Here is a 20,569-nt window from a genome sequence, read left to right as displayed (position 1 = left end):
CTGGTTAGGAAACAGATGGCTCCTTAGCTGGCTTCCCCGATGGTGCAAGATCTCCCGATACCAATGTCTATGTCGATGACTGCGTGGTCTTGTCGATGTCCATCTACACTGAACTTCTTCTGCTGAAGATGAGGGGATTTGATAGAGTTTCAAGTTTAATAATGCATTTGATTAATCGCTTATTAAAATTACAAAGCGATGTACAAAAATCAATAAAAAGCAATAAAACGAAACTAACAATATACATATTATACATACATGAGTCGGGAGGAGAAAAGGTAAAAAGTTACAATTTTTAAGTTTTTATAGAAATAATGGAAAATACAAAAGGAGGGGAAGTTTAAAACCATAGCATTATAAAAAAAAACAAATCCAAGAAGCGTATAAATTTCAGTTATTAAAGGCGTCTTTGAATAAATAAGTCTTTAATAATTTTTTAAATGTAGAAATATCTTTTTCAATTCTTATATAATGTGGTAGGGCGTTCCACCATTGAGGTCCCATAACGGTGAACATGTCCGATCTACGTGTTCCAATAATTTTTAACGAAGGAACAGTAAGTAAATTTTGTCCAGATGAGCGTAGTGGTCGTTGTGTAGTATGTGGGATTAAATATCTAGATATAAATAAAGGTTCATTTGTTAATAGTGATTTAAAGATGAGTAATATAATTTTGTATGTAATCCTATGACTTATTGGAAGCCAGTGAGCGTCTATTAGCAAAGGTGTGACGTGGTCATATTTTTTTGCATTAAATATTAATTTAATGGCTGTATTTTGTATTAGTTGTAATCTCCTTTTTTCTTTCTGTGTGATATTGAGAAGAAGAGCGTTACAGTAGTCAAGTGTAGATATTATTAATGAATGAATAAGTATCTTGATTGATGTTAAGCTGAGAAATTTGGCAATTGAGCGAATCATTCTTAATTTATAGTAACACTTTTTTACTGTAATAGAGATATGTTCATGATAGTCCAATTTATCATCTATTGTTATTCCCAAGATTTTAACAGAAGAGACTAAGTTAAGTGGGATATTGTTAAGGAGAAAAGGATTTGACAAAGTTAGATCTTTTTTCCAGGAAAATAACATTGATTTGGTTTTATTTATGTTGAGTGCTAGTTTATTTGCATTAAGCCAGTTTTGTACTGTTTCTAATTTATGGTTAATGGAAATGATATCAGTGTTATTTTCTGGATCTAAAGGATGAATAAGTTGAATATCATCTGCATAGGAATATGGAATGATGCCAATGGACTGGCAAATGACTAATAACGGAGAGAGAAAAATATTAAACACCAAAGGTGACAGTATAGATCCTTGTGGAATACCAAATGAGGAGGAATAAGATGTGGATTCTTCATTGTTAAACCTGACTGAGGATTTACGGTTTTCTAAATATGAGGTGAACCAGGAAAGAACGTTTTCTGTTATACCTATTTCTTCTAATCTATTTAAGAGTAAGTTGTGATCGATGGTGTCAAATGCTGCGGAGATATCTAAAGAGAAAAGAATAACAGATTTATGGTGGTCTAAGAAGTATTGAATGTTTGTTGTTAAACCTATTAAAGAATACTCTGTACTATGAAATTTTCGGAATCTTGTTTGGTTAGGATGAAGTGCATTTGTGTTTTCAATAAAATCAGAAAGTTGGTTAAAAAACAATTTTTCTGTTAATTTCGCTAAAAAAGGTAAGTTAGCTATCGGGCGATAATTGGATAGTTCGTTAATGCTAATTTTATGGTTTTTAAGTATAGGAGTAATGATTGCTGTTTTCCATTGAGATGGAACTGTGGCAGTGAGTAAGCTAGTAAGAATAAGAGAATGAATAAAAGGTCCGAAATGTGTAAAATGTTTTTTTAAATAGAAAGGGGGAATATTATCGGATCGGGAGTTTTTTAGGTTAACTTGTTTTAGAAGGGATTCGATGTCTTGAATTGAAGGGGTTTTAAAATTTGAACATTTAGCTATTGGAATAGATTTAATAACGTCGGTAACTAGGAAATTGTTTGTTGTATGTGACAAAAAGGAATTACGAATATTGTCGATCTTTTGAACAAAAGTATCAGCTAGTTCTTGGGCTTTTAGTGTAGATTTTTGAGTAGAATTGTTTATGTTACTTTTTGGATCTATTGATTTTAAAATGTTATATAATTCGGAAGAGTTTTTAGCTTTATCAATTCTTTTGGAATAATAAGTTTTTTTTGCATGATTGATTTTTATTTTATACTGAGAGATGTTGTCTCTGTAGGTTTGAAGATTAGTTGGTGTTTTATTTTTTCACCATTTCCGCTCCAATGAACGTAATTGTTGTTTTATCAAATGAAGTTCTGCTGTGTACCAAGGGTTTATAATTTTGCGAGCAGAAATGGTTTTAGTTATTAGTGGAGTTTTATTATCTAGTAAAGATGAGAGAGATGTATTCCAGGCAGATAATTGATTTTCAATAGAATCAGTGTACGAAGTTAGAATGGAAGGATCAAGAAAAGAAGTTAGATCTGTGTCGTCCAAATTTTTATAGTCACGAAAAGTTATGGATTTTGTTGTTGGTATAGCTTGTGGTAAGTTGTGTTTAAGGATTTCCAGAGAAAAAGAAATGAAATAGTGATCTGACTAGGGGACAGGAGTTATGGTCAAATCAGAAAAGGTAAGTTGTTGAGATAGTGGTGAGAAAATCATGTCCAGAGTGTGGTTTGCTATATGTGTTGGTTCCGCTATTTTTGGATGAATGTTTAGAGGTTTTAGAATATTTAGTAGCTCCTTGGTATGTGGATTAGAAATATCGTCAAAATGTATGTTAAAATCTCCTAAAATCAATGGAATTTGTGTACCGGAGTAAAAATCAAATATAATTTCTTGGAGATATGAAAGTTTGTTTTGTATGATTGGAGGGGGAACATAGAGTAGTAGAAAATTAAGTTGGCTATTTAGATTACATTTGAGGTGAAGATATTCAACTGTTGAAGCCTTTGGAGAGTGATTGTGTAAATTTAGTAGATTTTGTTTAAAGATAACTGCTAGACCTCCACCTTTGCGGTTTTGACGGTGGTTATATAGGTACTCATAGTTAGGGGGACAACAGTATGATAGGTAGGCCTCGTCACCTTCAGTGAGCCAGGTTTCTGTAATAAGTAAAATATGTAGATTATTGTAGACTATATCGTCCTTTATGAGATGATATTTATTTTTAATTGATCGGGCGTTAATAAGCCCAATTCTAATATGGTTTGTGTATTTATTTTCAGTTTTATTATAAGATAAAGTAGAGATTGGAATTTTTAACAGGGAGGAGTAATATGGAATGTTTTTTGTGTATTGTGGGGGACGATAACCCCAAATAGTTGAAATATTATTAGCGGGAATGTTGCTTGTCATTCTAAGTTGAAATGAGTGGATAGTTTTAGAGAATTGTGTTCCTATAGAACACAGACTTAGCAATAATAAAATTATGAGCAGAATTTTCTTGTGTGTAGTATTCTTATTGTTAGAGAGAAACAATGTATTGTTTTTGGCGCCCTCTGTTTGCGCACGAAGGAGCGCGCAAAAGGAGCAGAACCTGCTCCTTTTGCGCGCTCCTTCGGCGTGTGCCAAAGGCGCGCACCTTTGCGGCATGTGCCGCAAAAGGCCCGGTTTTATAGACCATCAGCTGACCTGTTGGGGGGAGGTGTCCGGCACGCCACCGCACAGCAGCGGCAGAAGAAGCAAAAGAACTGAATAAAACAAAATTAAACAGTAGAACAATTAAAACACAGGTAAAGTAAAATCTAAAATATAAAATTGCTTAAAATAGTTATAAAGTGCAGAAGAACAGCTTGTGTAGCAATCGCAGTGCTATGGTGAGGCATGCGCCGCAAAAGGCCCGGTTTTATAGACCATCAGCTGACCTGTTGGGGGGAGGTGTCCGGCGCGCCGCCGCACAGCGGTGGCAGAAGAAGCAAAAGAACTGTTGGGGGGAGGTGTCCGGCGCTTCTGCAAGGTGGAACACCAGGCACAAGTCTACACCCAGTGCTCAGGACCTAAACACCAACTATGAGGGTCGGTGATAGAAATGGACCACTGATACCTACAGCACTTTTTAAAGTTCCTTAATGGTTTTGAGATGGACGGTAAAATGACTTCAGTGAAATTAAACTCAATTTTGGCCGGGGGGGGATCCAAGATGGCGGCAGCACAGTGAAGCGCTCCTGACTTGGAAAAAGATTTTAGTTTCCTTCACAAAATGCAGCATTCAAAAAGAAAAGGAAGTGTTTGGGCCAAACCCTTGGCGGCAAGAACTTCCTTACCTGCTCAGCGCTCCATTCGGGAGTTTTCTTCTATTTCTAACCCACAATTGCCTGGAGTGCAGTCTGCTGTATCCTTGGCAAGAGGAGACGCCGAGGAACTAGACTTCAATATCTATCTCCTCCGAGCTCTGTTCTTCTGCCGTGTCCGGCTCCTACCGCAGGCTCAGCTGGTGGATCCCAATGAGGATTCTTCGACTGGGGAAAAACCAATCCAAGGGGCTAAAGCTGCAAAATTTGGGAAGGAGCAGGAAGAACTGGGAGTGATAGTGGACACCATCTTCCAGTCAGTGAGACCAACGGCCGTAACGCTGGAGAGCATTTGGGAGGCTTTCCAGGCACTGAATATTACAGTTTCCAAATCTTCTCATGAAGTTTCCACTCTCGTAAGTACTGTAGAAGCTCTGGGGGAAAAATTGGATGGGACAAGGAAGAGTTTTCCTCAAAGTTGAAGAAAGTTTCAGACAAAGCAGAAAAGCTTCAAGATTTAACTTCTGAGTTAATAAGAGAGAAAATTATCATCAATATTAAGATTGAACAACTGGAAAACTTTAACCGTAGATTGAACATGAGATTTTTGAATTTTCCAAAATATTTGGGAACAGCTCCTATTGAATTAATTAAGAAATACTTAGTCGAAGTTCTGTGGTTTTCTTCAGAAAATATTCCTCCACTAAATCAGATTTACTATTTGCCTGGATAGAGGCATATCCTGTAGGCAATTAGCTGGTGCCAGTGCCTCTCCTTCTCTCTGTGTGTCTTCCCTTAGAGCATTTCAAATTGCTCGGAGCTCTAACAAGTTGATGTGGAATGTTTTCTCTTGAGCAGACCATCAATCCTGCATTCTGAGACCATCTAAATGAGCCCCCCCCCCCAAGCATATATGGACACATCTGTGGTGAGTACTTTCTGATTTGGAGGAATGTAAAACAGCAGACGCCTGGAAAGATTTGAGGAATCCATCCACCACTGAAGGGATTGACGAAGAAGTGAGGTGACTGTGATCTTTCGAGATAAGGGATCGAGAGCTTGAGGTTAATGAGATGCTAGAGTCCACTGAGCTGTTCTGAGATGAAGTAACATAGTAACATAGTAGATGACGGCAGATAAAGACCTAGTCTGCCCAACCTGATTCAATTTAAATTTTTTATTTTTTTTTCTTTTAATTTTTTCTTCTTAGCTATTTCTGGGCAAGAATCCAAAGCTTTACCCGGTACTGTGCTTGGGTTCCAACTGCCGAAATCTCTGTTAAGACTTACTCCAGCCCATCTACACCCTCCCAGCCATTGAAGCCCTCCCCTGCCCATCCTCCACCAAACGGCCATACACAGACACAGACCGTGCAACTCTGCCCAGTAACTGGCCTAGTTCAATATTTAATAATATTTTCTGATTCTAAATCTTCTGTGTTCATACCACGCTTCTTTGAAATCACTCACAGTTTTACTCTCCACCACCTCTCTCGGGAGCACATTCCAGGCATCCACTACCCTCTCCGTAAAGTAGAATTTCCTAACATTGCCCTGAATCTACCACCCCTCAACCTCAAATTATGTCCTCTGGTTTTACCATTTTCTTTTCTCTGGAAAAGATTTTGTTCTACGTTAATACCCTTCAAATATTTGAACGTCTGAATCATATCTCCCCTGTCTCTCCTTTCCTCTAGGGTATACATATTCAGGGCTTCCAGTTTCTCCTCATACATCTTCTGGCGCAAGCCTCCTATCATTTTCGTCGCCCTCCTCTGGACCACCTCAAGTCTTCTTACGTCTTTCACCAGATACGGTCTCCAAAACTGAACACAATACTCCAAGTGGGGCCTCACCAATGACCTGTACAGGGGCATCAACACCTTCTTCCTTCTACTGACTACGCCTCTCTTTATACAGCCCAGCATCCTTCTGGCAGCAGCCACTGCCTTGTCACACTGTTTTTTCTCCTTTAGATCTTCGGACACTATAACCCCAAGGTCCCTCTCCCCGTCCGTGCATATCAGCTTCTCTCGTCCCAGCATATACGGTTCTTTCCTATTATTAATCCCCAAATGCATTACTCTGCATTTCTTTGCATTAAATTTTAGTTGCCAGGCATTAGACCATTCCTCTAACTTTTGCAGATCCTTTTTCATATTTTCCACTCCCTCTTCGGTGTCTACTCTGTTACAAATCTTGGTATCATCTGCAAAAAGGCACACTTTTCCTTCTAACCCTTCAGCAATGTCAGTCACATACATATTGAACAGGATTGGCCCCAGCACCGAACCCTGAGGGGCTCCACTAGTCACCTTTCCTTCCTTCGAGCGACTTCCATTAACCACCACCCTCTGGCGTCTGTCCGACAGCCAGTTTCTGACCCAGTTCACCACTTTGGGTCCTAACTTCAGCCCTTCAAGTTTGTTCAACAGCCTCCTATGAGGAACTGTATCAAAGGCTTTGCTGAAATCCAAGTAAATTACATCTAGCATATGTCCTCGATCCAGCTCTCTGGTCACCCAATCAAAAAATTCAATCAGGTTTGTTTGGCACAATTTACCTTTTGTAAAGCCATGTTGCTTCGGATCCTGTAACCCATTAGATTCAAGGAAGTACACTATCCTTTCTTTCAGCAACACTTCCATTATTTTTCCAACAACTGAAGTGAGGCTCACCGGCCTGTAGTTTCCTGCTTCATCCCTGTGACCACTTTTATGAAAAGGGACCACATCCGCTCTCCTCCAATCCCCAGGAATCACTCCCGTCTCCAGAGATTTGTTGAACAAGTCTTTAATAGGACTCGCCAGAACCTCTCTGAGCTCCCTTAGTATCCTGGGATGGATCCCGTCTGGTCCCATCACTTTGTTCACCTTCAATTTTTCAAGTTGCTCATAAACACCCTCCTCCGTGAACGGCGCAGAATCTACCCCATTTTCTCATGTAACTTTGCCAGACAATTTCGGTCCTTCTCCAGGATTTTCTTCTGTGAACACAGAACAGAAGTATTTGTTTAGCACATTTGCTTTCTCCTCATCACTCTCCACATATTTGTTCCCAGCATCTTTTAGCCTAGCAATTCCATTTTTTATCTTCCTCCTTTCACTAATATATCTGAAAAAATTTTTATCTCCCTTTTTTACATTTTTAGCCATTTGTTCGTCCGCCTATGCCTTCGCCAAACGTATCTCTCTCTTGGCTTCTTTCAGTTTCACTCTGTAGTCCTTTCTGCTCTCCTCTTCTTGGGTTTTTTTATATTTCATGAACGCCAACTCTTTCGCCTTTATTTTCTCAGCCACTAGGTTGGAGAACCATATCGGCTTCCTTTTTCTCTTGTTTTTATTGATTTTCTTCACATAAAGGTCCGTAGCCATTTTTATTGCTCCTTTCAGCTTAGACCACTGTCTTTCCACTTCTCTTATGTCCTCCCATCCTAACAGCTCTTTCTTCAGGTACTTTCCCATTGCATTAAAGTCCGTACGTTTGAAATCTAGGACTTTAAGTATCGTGCGGCCGCTCTCCACTTTAGCCGATATATCAAACCAAACCGTTTGATGATCGCTACTTCCCAGGTGAGCACCCACTCGAACATTAGAGATACTCTCTCCATTTGTGAGGACCAGATCCAATATCGCTTTTTCCCTTGTGGGTTCCGTCACCATTTGTCTGAGCAGAGCCTCTTGAAAGGCATCCACAATCTCCCTACTTCTTTCCGATTCCGCAGACGGAACATTCCAGTCCGTATCCGGCAGGTTGAAATCTCCCAACAGCAGAACCTCCTCTTTCCTTACAAACTTTTGGATATCCACAATCAGATCCTTATCAATTTGCTGCGAATGAGTCGGAGGTCTGTAGACTACACCCACGTAGATAGAAGTTCCATCTTCTCTTTTCAGAACAATCTATATCGCTTCTTCCTCTCCCCAGGTCCCTTGCATTTCGGTCGCTTGGATATTGATCTTTTCATAGAAAGCTACTCCTCCACCTTTATGACCATCTCTGTCCTTCCTAAAAAGATTATATCCCGGTATGTTTGCATCCCATCCATATGATTCACTGAACCATGTCTCTGTGATAGCAACAATATCTAGATCTGCTTCTAACATCAGGGCTTGCAGATCATGAACTTTGTTGCTTAGACTGCGAGCATTTGTGGTCATCGCTTTCCAGCTATTTTTCAGCGATAATCTCCTTTTTCGTATGGATTTTTGTGTCGTTTCACTTTCCGCTGCAATACTAAGAAATGAGTTGCTGATATTGCTTATGTTGCAGCCTTTACTACTATCACATCTTTTCTTTTGCTGGGGGTGGTCTCTATAATTGTCCTTCGTACATACACCACCCCCACCTTCTAGTTTAAATGCCTAGAAAAATATTGTCTAAATTTCTCTGCAAGGTTTCTTTTTCCTGCTGTAGTAATATGTAGCCCATCAGGGCAATATAGCTTCTTGTCCTTCCATGTATTTCCCCATCCTCCTATGTACCTGAAGCCTTCTTGATGACACCATGCTCTGAGACATCTATTAAAGTCCTCTGTGTTTTTCACTCTTTGCTCTCCCTTTCCATATGCAGGCAGTATTTCAGAAAAAACTAAAGTCTTTACAAAAGGTTTCACGCCCTCACCAAGCTCCCGAAAAGCTTTCTGTGCTGCAAGTGTGGATTGTTGGCCAGGTCATTTGTTCCCAGATGAATAACAACATCAGTGTTAAAATCCTTAGTTTCTTCCTTAATTAGTCTTGCAAAAGGGTCGCATCATCTGTCTCGCTGAGATGAACTGCAGAGTAGAGACTCGAGTGCAAGATGAAGCAGTGTCTTCTCTTTGTTGAGGTAGAAACACCCTGAGGTGAACTGTGTCTAACAGAGCTCCTATGAAAAGTAGTAGTTGAGAGGGTTGAAGCTGCGACTTTGAGAAGTTGACTTTGAACCCTAGCAGTTGAAGAAAATTTATCATGAACTGTGTTGCCGATTGTACTGCTGGAGGAGATGCAGCCTATATCAGCCAGTTGTCTACATATAGAAATACAGAGTCCATGGCTGAGCTGAAAATCTTCTCTTGTTGAATGCGGCAAGCCTTCAACGAGCGTTTCTGCAGTGTGGAACAACACGAAGGCCCCAATTCTGTAAAGTGCGCCTAACTTTAGGCGTGCTTTAGACGTCAGATTTAAGTGATTAATGAGCGATTTAAGGGTCTTAACTAGCCTTAATTGGGACTTAGACGGAGTTAGGTGTAAGTTAGGAGTTCTCAGAATTAAGACACGAGATAGACGTGAGTTTTGGGATAAGTCGCATCTAAGTTTGTAGACGTGGGCGTAATGGGGGCGTAATGTGGGCGTGATTCAGGTTAGGCATCACACAGACGCTAGTTGGACGGCAGACTCCGTCTAAACATCGTAGAAAATGTAGGTGAAGGAAAAGCTGGTCTAAGTATAGTTTTTGCTTCATTTCAATGGAGTTTCAGCTTTCGTAGCTGGCGACTTCCTATAGACGCAAGTTAGGTGTGCTTTCCGCTTCCGCAATAATATTTTCTATAGTGAGTTCAAATATGGTTTGTTTTTTTTCTTCTTTCTCCCGCCTAATAGATTTAATAAGCCACCATATCAATAGAGCACATCAACATAAACATATTGCATGGAAAACATAGTACTTTTCTGCCCAAACAGTAATATGATTTACTTAGTACACCACCTTTGGCTTTCCTGTTTAAAAAATAACCCCCTTTTTTCTCAACAAACAGTGCTGCAATCAGCTCTTTCTTGAGAGCAAAGAAAGAACATGAAAAAGATATCATTATTGCACATATTACTTCATTTCTCAGCGCTTAAAAATAGAAAAACTAGATACAGACCTTAACATGCATTTTCCCTCATTGCAAAATGGAGCTGTGCAGCTTCAAAAAGCTGACCTCATTGTGAGATCATCAAGGTGCACCTTCATAATTAAAAGATGCACTGGGTATTGAATTCACAACCTCTGTATGATCAGCCCAGGATTTTAACACACTGAGCTACAACAGCTTCTACTCAGGTGGATCTCACTGCCCTGTCATATCATAGCTGACTGACTTGCCTATGAATCATCTAATTAGCTATCATATCACAATCACCACAAAAAAAGCATTTCTGGCTCACCAAGTTAATGCACTTTGTTGCACCTTGTCCATCTTCTCAAGCTCACCGGATCAAATCCCACCTTCTCTAATTTTAACAACTTCCTAACAGCTTCCTATTAGCTGTCATAAGAGGATCTAGATGGTGGACTTTGCTGTTTTTATCAGCACATTTCCCTTTCCAGGCAAACTTATTTTCTCCTTCCTATGGCTAGGACATCATAAGTTGTTATGGGAGGAAACTTCTATGACAGAAAGATGCCATTTGTGGCTCACCAGGTTAATGCTCCTTGTTGCATCTTGTCCATCTTCTGAAGCTCCCCCGGTTCAAATCCCACCCTCACCTTCATTCATTTTAACAGCATCCTAACAGCTCTCATAAGTGGTGGACTTTGCTGTTTCATCAGCATTCTGCAGTTTGCAGGCATAGGTGCATCAGATACATTCATCTTCTCTCTGCTACATTCATCTTCTCTCTACTACAAGCCATTGTGGTAGGAATGGATTTCTTTCTATGCAAAATCCGCACAGGGCAACAGGTATAACAGTTTACTTAAAACTTCAGAGGGCCTGGAAAGGTATTGAAAGAAGGTACATGTTTTTGAGATATACCCTAGAGACATTCCTGTTGGTATATTCAGCTTGGCTGGTTTTGGTTTCATGCTTCAGGAGTGTGTGTTGGGTTGGAGGAGGGAGTTTAGGATGAGAGAGAACAGGCTGCTTTAGACATCTGAGAATTGCTGCAGATCATTTTAAAGATCAACTCAAATATGTTTAAGCAAAGGAATGGCCAAAGAGTTTGAAGGTTTTCTGGTAGAAAAATGAATATCAAATATTTGCTAACCGCACTCAAGACTTGAACCCCTGACATATGGAAGATAAAAGCAGCGCCTTAAGGCATAGAGCTATAGAGGGAACTTCATTTAGAATTTGGTAACAGAGCTTCTACAGACTAAGCAGATGACAAACAGCTTCTAGGAAAAGCTTTGAGAAGTGAAGGAATTGATTAAAAGTCAGTACAGGTGTGTTTGCCCAAACCACACCTAAAGCACACCCAATCAGATATGAAAGTTTTCTGGTGGGAAGTCCTAACGGCGTCTATGATGTCAGACACTACTTAGGCATGCTTAGTATAAGAAGGTCCATTAGACCAGAGTTTTCTCTTTTAGGACTCCTATTCTGTTATTGCTTATGCTGATTTCTGAGACTTTATTTTTCTTGATTATCTTTTAACCTTTTAATTCCTATATCTGCCATTACTCTCTCCATTTCACAGGACCATTAGCAGCTATAGTAGTTTGTAATTTTGATGTCTTTCTAACCTTTTTCATCTTTCCAGGAACTCCTTACTAGCAGCTAAGATAACAAATCTAGGTGAGAATGATATATTGCTAGCTACTTAGGTGTCTTTATCAGATAAAAGCTCAGGCAGAACTGATTTCTTTGGGATTCCCATTCTGTGTTATTGCTTATGGTGATTCTCCATTAACTTTTTCTCCCCCTGATATCTGTCACAACTCTTTCCATTCCACAGGGTCATTTGCAGGTCTGAGAATTAGTGATGATAGAAATTATTTCCAGGAGTGTTGGCTGAAAAAAACAAAACAAAACCCCATGCTGTTTGAAACTTTAGTGCCAGCAAAATGGATATGCAAGTTACATGAATATGTGGAACCTATGATGTTGGGAAGATGGAAGCAGTACTTTTTCTCATAGAGCTAAAGGTAAATCTTTTTGAGTCATAATTGTTAGGTATCCTTATTATAAAAAAGGAACAGTGGTTGTTTTTTTTTTGCTTTTGTTCATTCTAGCTGTTATTCTGAGACTATGGTGTGATATATTCTCCCAAGACTTGTATTTGTTATTTTTGTCACAGATGTCTTATCATATTCCCCCTTTTCTCCTGATTTCAGGATCCCAGAGTGGCTATTGACTCCGCTTGTGTTTCCCAGAGGCTAGAGCAGGTCTGTTCAAACTGGGTTCAGCACAACAGCTTGCACCTGGCCAAAGCTCAAATACCAAAACAGAAAGAATAGGTGAGAATGATGTACTGCAACCTTTCTTTGCCCTTGTGATGAATTATCTACATTTTCACAATACTAACATGTTTCACACTTTTTTCCTTCAGAAGGCCGTCTTTTACAAAGGTGCGCTAAATCCATGCGTGCACTAACTGTTAACGCGTCCATAGGATAACATGCATGTGTTAACATTTACCTCACGCTTATGCGGCACCGTTTAGGTGCCATTAGCATGTGCTAAAGGTTAACGCGTTTTGGCGCCATTAGCGTGTGCTAAAGGTTAACACGTTTTGGCTCTATTAGCGTGTACTAAAAGTTAACGCATTAACAGTGCATGCGTGGATTTAGCACACCTTTATAAAAAAAAGCTTAAAACTCACCAATGAACTCCTAGTTTGTCTCAATCCATCTTCCTTTTTCTTCAGCCTGCCTTCTCCTACCAGGAGCAGATTATGGGACCCTACCAATTCTACCATAGTAACAACTTGGACCTAGGAGTGGCTTACTCTGCATACCTGTCATCCATCTCATCAAACTGCTGTTGGCTGATATTACACTTGCATGCTGCTTTCCTGGACTGTGCAATAAAAATCTTATACCATTTTTCACCTTGTGCTTATTTATATTAAGTAGCAGCCGGGCAGTAGTGTTTCCTTAATAAACACCACCTCAGCTACTTGGTAACATTAACCTTTGTCTTATGTAGTGTTCCATGAGGCCCAGGCTGCAAAGGAGAGAAGTGGGGAGGCCCTTAGGGGTGGCAAACAGGCTAGCTGGCATGTCTCCTGCCTCACAGCCTGCAACCAGCATAATATTTGAGAAAATGAGATTAGATGAGAGCTGAAGATGATGGATAAGGTGCAACGAGGTGTCTTAACTTTGTGGCTTCTTTCAGTCAGTTTCCTACCCTGACAGCTTGAGATATGATTAACTGCAGCCATTTCGGCATGCTTCGGGCGCTCCGTTATGGAGCCGCAAGCACGCCGAAGCTACTGCCCAAACGATGCCTAAAAGGAACAGTATAATCAAACTGGAATTGCTATGATTTTATGGCTTATTGTGTAGCACAGCGGTTAGAATGAAGATTGGGGTGTGAGCCTGGTCGGGGTTCGACTCCCTCATGTATTTCAGCTGACAAAATACACATTTTAATGAAAATGACAAGCTACAGACCAATCACATCTAATTTTCATCTCAAACAGCACAACTTTAGCAATACTAGAAACAATCTATTCCAAAAGTTGAGTTTGCATTTGATAAAAACAGCAGTATTTGAATCCATGTCACATGTATTGAACCCTACTTAAGATTCTGGCTTTTGGGACAATGAAAGAAGTGCTTTAAGCCATTGAGCTACCAGTCTTTTATCTCCGCTAACTGTGAGATGATAGCTAAACAGATTTTACCTTAGCAGATCACTAAGCTATAATATGACAGGGGAGTCAGAGAAACTGGAGTGGAAGGTGGTATAGCTCAATGAGTAAAAGTGCAGTACTGATCTTCCAGAGGGTGAAAGTTCAACTCCCGGCCCGTCTTTTACTTGTGGCATTCTACCTTGCAGGTGCACTTTGATGATGTCACAATGAAGTCAGCATTGTGCAGCTGCATACCTCCATTTGCAATGAACTAGAAGCCACATTCAGATCTGTTCTGTGTTTTATTCTGTTTTTAAGCTTGGCCAATTGATGTTATGGGCTTTCTCTTTGCTTTGAAGAATGAGCTGATTGTAGCAATGTTTCATAAGAAAGTGAGTGCTATTTAGAGCAAGGAATCGCTTCTAAAAACTTGCTCTCAAATAACATCTGTGGGATACCCAGAGAAAGCCCTAAACAGCATGACCTAAACAGGATGACCTAAACAGCATGTATCCTGCTAAAGCCTTTCTGGAGCTTAAACCATATCTATCTAAAGCCTATACTGGACGATGCTCAAAGTCCTATGCTTTACACTTCTTATAGGAGCAAATTATACCATTGCTATACAGGTTTCTGTGTAGCACAGGAGTGAAGCTTCCCCCCTTCTAAACCGATGTTTCCAGTTCAACTCTCAATCAGTACCTCTCAGTTAAACAGTAATCTTATACTTAACCTTTTAAACATGGCATACTTTGTTACCTTTTTTTGTTTTTATACTGTTGAAGTATACAATTCTGAAATAATGAAGAAAAAGGATATAACAGGGCAGTGAGATCTACCTTGTTCTCTCTCCTAGCAGAATTAACTGCCATTCACTACCTATAAGGAGCAGTATAATCCAATCAGAATTGCTATTATTGTATGGCTCATTGTCTAGCACAGCGGATTAGAGTGAAGGTTAGCATGTATGCATGTCACATTTTTTTCAATATGCACACTGATGTTTTCAGATATATTGAAAAAGCCTGGTAGGAGTCGGATCCAAGATGGCGGATTAACATTGGCTGAGTTGATTCGCGCTAGAGAGCTCGCCTATAGTACTTTTCTTCATTTTGTTTACCTTTAATATGCCGAAGCGGTGTGGACGCGGTGCCACTGGAGCCTCACGGCATTCAGGCCCGGCCGGTCTCGGCAGAATGGAGGAGCTCCTGTGTCGAATGCAGGACGGCATGGGAGCATCGGCATGCCTGCTGGAGACGCGCCACAGCGAAACGGAGGCGTTCTCCTTGGGCCAAGGAACCACTCTGGGACCCGACGCTGGAGTGCCTCCTCCCCCTCCAGGGATTACCAGCTCCCCGCGGGTGGGGGAGTCATTGGATGTCGGTGTTCAACCCCTCCCGGAGGCTAGTGGTAACTTGGAGGAGAGCATGGAGATGGAATCCCTGTATGTACAGGATATTCCTTTACCTTCTGGGGATTTACCAACATCACAGGTTGTCTGTGAGCAGGAGAGCTGCAAACAGGAGAGATTTACTGCTGGTGAGAATATTGATTTTTCTTCTAAACAATCTTCTTTTACATTAAAAAAAAACCCCAAAGAAGTATCTCTGGAAGCTATCTGGGATCTTGTGGCGGATTCGATTAAAACAATAAATCCTCGGCTCTCTCAGTTAGAGCAAAAAATTAATACTCAAGAAAGTGAAATTAAGAATATAAAAGTTGATCTAGAGGATTTGAAAAACTCAATATTAAATTCTTCCCAAGAAATGAAAGTATCCAAACAGATTACAGAAAAACTGCTGAGTGACAATACTAACTTAAGAAGAAAATTGGAGAATTTAGAAAATTTCTTTTGTAGCAATAATCTTAGACTAATTAACTTTCCAAGAATTGCTGCGGTAACCCCGAGAGATATGTTGAAACGCTACATGATGGAAGTGTTGGAAATTAATGAAGAACTATTGCCGCCATTCACCCAAGTGTATTATCTACCCATTAAAAGGGAAGAAAAGTCAAAGGATGAAGATCAACAATTGCTTAATGTTTCTACATTGTTGGAACTTTCAGATAGAGAACTAGCAAAGCCGGCAACACTTCTTCTTACAGTTGCCTTAGCACCGGATAAAAACTGGCTATTAAGATTTTTCTTTAAAAATAAACAGAAAAATTTTCTAGGGTATAAAATACAAATGTATCCAGACCTGTCACGAGATACACAAAAACGTTTGCGCGAATTTCTTGTTAAAGCCAGGTGTTATAGCTCTTGGGGCAACTTATTTTCTTTGTCACCCATGTAAATGTATGATAGTGTATCAAAACCAAAAATATGTTTTCTTTGATCCTAGCCAACTGACAACCTTCTTGTCAGCGGCTCGACTGAAATAGGGGGAGGAATATGAAGCACTCTTACAATTGATTGTTTGACTTCCTGTCTCAGCCAATATAATTCTTAACTTTTTATTTTTATTTCTTTGTTATTTTTGCTGATTCTACATTTTGGACCCATTTTGAGGACTTGAGTTAAAGTTATGATAATTTGGGTTATTAGATTATAATCTGATTTGTAAATTTATTTCCTGTCTAACTTTATCTTTCTGTACAAATGGATACTTGATATATTATTGAAAAATGATAAATAAATTTTAAAAAAAACACAAAAACTAATATATTTTAAACATGGTATACTGTGTTTTTATTATCCTTTTAATAATGGTATACTTTGGTTTTATTATGTTAAAGCTTACAGTCCTGAAATAATGATAACAAATCAGTCAAAAAAACATTTTTATATATAACATCGTAGGGACGTCTATCTGACGTCTATGAAAGGAAAAAGTGGATTTTTGAAAACGAATATCGGACGTCTATCCGACCCCTAAGTAACACTGATTGGCACTTGCGCCACGAGAACGTCTAAAGCATGCCTAAAACTAGACGTAGTTTATAGAATCAGGGCCATAGTGTCTACCCGATGTTCAGGGCCCAGAAAAAAGCACTTCTTCGCTCCGCAGAAAATGAAGAACTGAGGTACCGCGAGCCAGCGTCAGGCAGGAAGGAACTCATGCATTTGTGATGCGGGCAGTTATGAACTTTCTAAACATCTTAAAGTGGCAATACACTTTTACCACTGTCTGTACCGGGCTCCACGGATGACATCACCCACATGTGAGAATATACCATATTTTCACTCATATACTGCGCACCTGTGTAAAACGCGCACACGGGTATAGCGCGCGGGAAACTGTAATTTATGTAAAGAAATTTTTATATAGCGCGCACACCCGTATACCGCGCATGCCGCCCCGACTCTCCCGTCGCCGCCCGACTCTCCTTTCGCCCGCCCCGACTCTCCTCTGGCCGCCCCGACTCTCCTTTCGCCCACCCCGACTTTCTTCTCTCCTTTGAAGTCCTGTCCCCAACCTGAAAGCCTGATGCCCCCCCCGACGTCAGATTCACCCCCCACAGGACTGCTCGCACCCCCACCCCGAAGGACCGCGCGCACCCCCACAGCCTCCTCCCCCCCATCATGGAGAAGCTGCCTACCGTTGTCCTGCTGCTTCCTCTGCCGGCGGTCCCGCCCCTTCTCTGAGCCCTGCGTCTGCGCTGCTTCCTCTTCCGGCGGTCCTGCCCTTTCTCTGATGTCAGAGAAAGGGCGGGACCGCAGGAAGAGGAAGCAGCACAAACGCAGGGCTCAGAGAAGGGGCGGGACCGCCGGCAGAGGAAGCAGCAGGACAACGGTAGGCAGCTTCTCCATGATGGCGGGGGGGAGGGTGGGAGGCTGTGGGGGTGCGCGCGGTCCTTCGGGGTGGGGGTGCGGGTGCGAGCGGTCCTTCAGGGTGGGGGTGCGAGCGGTCCTGCCGGGTGAATCAGACGTCAGGGGGGGGGGAACTATGTAAAAAAAAATTTGTACAACGCGCTCACGAATATAACGCGCATGGTTATACTCGGTTTGTAAAATCGTGTATAACGCACGCGTTATATGCGTGAAAATACGATACTGCCTGCTTGTCCTAGGATAAAAGATGAACTTTAGTGAAAAAAAAAGAAAAAGAAGCAGGGCAGATTAGATGAGAAGCATTTTTGCACAGTTCACTTGTAGAAATGAAAACTGCAGATGGGAAGAGCAGAAGAGAAAAAGTGTGTGGATTTCTGCAAGACCCGGTTCGTGGGTTGAGGTGAAACACCTTTAGCATTTATTCCAGAGGGGACATAACAGAATAAGATTTGGCAAGACCTACACGTTGTCATTTCTACTAGATTCTTGCCTGCTCTCCCACACTTCCTCTGCTCTTAGATCCTATAAATGCATGAACCTTTTACCTTTCCTCTCTTGATCATCAGTCTGATCCATTCTTTCTGGAATTATAGCAGATGTTGCAGAATGCACTTCTCCAGCAGGACCCAGGGTCTTTGAGATATTAGTAGGCTCCGATAGGGGATCAAAGCTCTGTAGCAGGACCTGCACATTCTCATCTAGCTGCAGAAAGCATAGACATGGCCCAAGATTACTATACATATCTTCCTGTGTGGAATGTTGGGTCATGAACCAATATGAAAGTCACCGACCTGATTCCAATAGCGGTTCACCAGGAGAAGAGTGGCATCATCAGTGGCTTGCCTCTTCTCCAGTTTCTCAATGCGTTCTCGAAGTTCATCTTCAAAGGCCTGACGCTGCTCCAGACGCTCAGCTAGCTTCTTATTCTTGAACTGCAGCACTTTTAAGTCCATCTCTTCCTACAAAGGTGAGAAGAAACAGCAAATGAAAATGAAAGCCAATGCATTCCAGCCTCTTTTTCTCAACTACCTCCCCTGGTAATACAGTGTTAGATACATCTGCAGTTTGTGACATACTGGCACTTCCTGCCACGTCTGCTGGAGGTCAACTGCTGATAAACTTGATTCTTTAATGTTCAGCAACTCACCACATGTTGGAACAACAGAAGGGCCAATACTGCAAGGCTCAAACTCAGTAGAGTTTGGTCTTTTAAAATTGCTCTTTTGCAGAGGGATGGCAAAAGAGTAAGAGGTCTGGTGAAAAAAATGGTAAGGGAGAATAAAATTGTAGAAAAAGGAAGCAAAGAAAGAATCAAATAAAAAGTGCAGGGAAAAGAACAGTGGTGTGGAAAGTTAGGTTAATAGCCCAGAAAGAGAAGAGAGGGGTTATGGATCTAAAAAAGGAAGAAACTGTGAGGAGGGAACTCCCATTTTGTTTTCCCACTTCAACATGTACTCTGTAATGGTAGGTCATCTCTTAAAACTTCCCCTCTCTCCCAATCACATTCTTATCTGAAGGTTCACAAAATAAAATTAGCATGTTCAGTCTACAATCAGAAGACTTATTTCCCCAGCACAGAGTAATTGGAGGAATGGAGTACAAGACTAGTGGTTAGAACTAGGGTTCAAATCCCACCGACACATCTTGTTATACACCATTGCCTCATGTACAAACAGGGTTTATTTATTAATCTGAATTTAATTTTATTTACACATTTATAGCCCGCTTAAGCATTACTATGCTCAAGGTGGAATACAATAAAATATGAAAATTATCAGATGATTATTTAACTTTCTTTGTACAGTTGATATAGTCAACCCCAGATATCTCAATAAATGAAAAAAGAGATTAGATTCTTAAAGCAATGTTACTTACCGTAACAGTTGTTATCCAGGGACAGCAGGCAGCTATTCTCACTAGTGGGTGATGTCATCCGACAGAGCCCCGATACGGACATCTTGCAAGCATGTCTTGCTTGAAGAAACTCAGAAGTTTCGAGATGCCCGCACCGCGCATGCGCCAGTGCCTTCTCGCCCGATGCTCCGGGCGTGTCTCCTCAGTTCAGGTAGCTAGCAGAGAAGCCAACCCAGGGGAGGTGGGTGGGACGTGAGAATAGCTGCCTGCTGGCCCTGGATAACAACTGTTACGGTAAGTAACATTGCTTTATCCCAGGACAAGCAGGCAGGTATTCTCACTAGTGGGTGACCTCCAAGCTAACCTCAATGGGATGGAGGGAGAGTTGGCAACTTAGGAGAACAAATTTTGTAACACAGTTTGGCCAAACTGCCCATCCCTTCTGGAGAAAGTATCCAGACAATAATGAGAGATGAATGTATGAACCGAGGACCAAGTGGCAGCCTTACAAATCTCCTCAATCGGTGTCGATCTGAGGAAGGCTACAGAGGCTGCCATTGCTCTGACCCTATGGGCTGTGACTCTACAGGGAAGGGGTAATCCAGCCTGGGCATAGCAGAAAGAGATACAAGCCGCCATCCAGTTGGAGATGGTGCGCTTCGATACAGGTCGTCCCAACTTGTTTGGATCAAAGGAGACGAAAAGTTGAGGAGCAGTTCTGTGTGGTTTGGTGCGATCCAAGTAGAAAGCCAAAGCACGTTTACAGTCCAGAGTGTGAAGAGCCGATTCTCCAGGATGAGAATGAGGCTTTGGAAAGAACACTGGAAGCACAATGGATTGGTTGAGGTGAAATTCAGAGACCACTTTAGGCAGGAATTTCGGGTGAGTGCGGAGGACCACCTTGTCATGATGAAATACTATGAAAGGTGGGTCCGCCACCAAGGCCTGAAGCTCACTGACCCTGCGAGCAGATGTGAGGGCCACCAGAAAAAACACTTTCCAAGTGAGAAACTTAAGTGGAGCCTTGCTCAGAGGCTCAAAAAGGGGGTTTCATAAGCTGAGAAAGGACAACATTTAGATCCCAAACCACTGGAGGCGGTTTGAGAGGAGGATTGACATGAAAAAGTCCTTTCATAAATCTGGAAACCACAGGATGAGAAGAGAGAGGTTTCCCTTGTAGAGGCTGATGGAATGCCGCAATAGCACTCA

At 41.2% G+C, this 20,569-nt stretch overlaps 1 protein-coding gene across 1 annotated transcript in view; it reads right to left on the bottom strand.

Moving 5' to 3' along the window:
- RNF40 (ring finger protein 40) overlaps window positions 1-20,569 on the bottom strand; it is a 150,785-nt gene that overhangs the window by 90,438 nt on the left and 39,778 nt on the right. The window contains exons 3-4 of the mRNA XM_033945511.1: window positions 18,298-18,465; window positions 18,052-18,208 (exon numbers count right to left, since the gene is read on the bottom strand). Coding sequence (XP_033801402.1) covers window positions 18,052-18,208; window positions 18,298-18,465 — 325 coding nt within the window. The remainder of the gene's footprint in view (window positions 1-18,051; window positions 18,209-18,297; window positions 18,466-20,569) is intronic.

The sequence above is a fragment of the Geotrypetes seraphini genome, chromosome 5, assembly GCF_902459505.1.
Source record: "Geotrypetes seraphini chromosome 5, aGeoSer1.1, whole genome shotgun sequence".
In the NCBI taxonomy this organism is placed as follows: Eukaryota; Metazoa; Chordata; class Amphibia; order Gymnophiona; family Dermophiidae; genus Geotrypetes; species Geotrypetes seraphini.
This window is presented reverse-complemented; position numbering and strand designations above follow the sequence as displayed.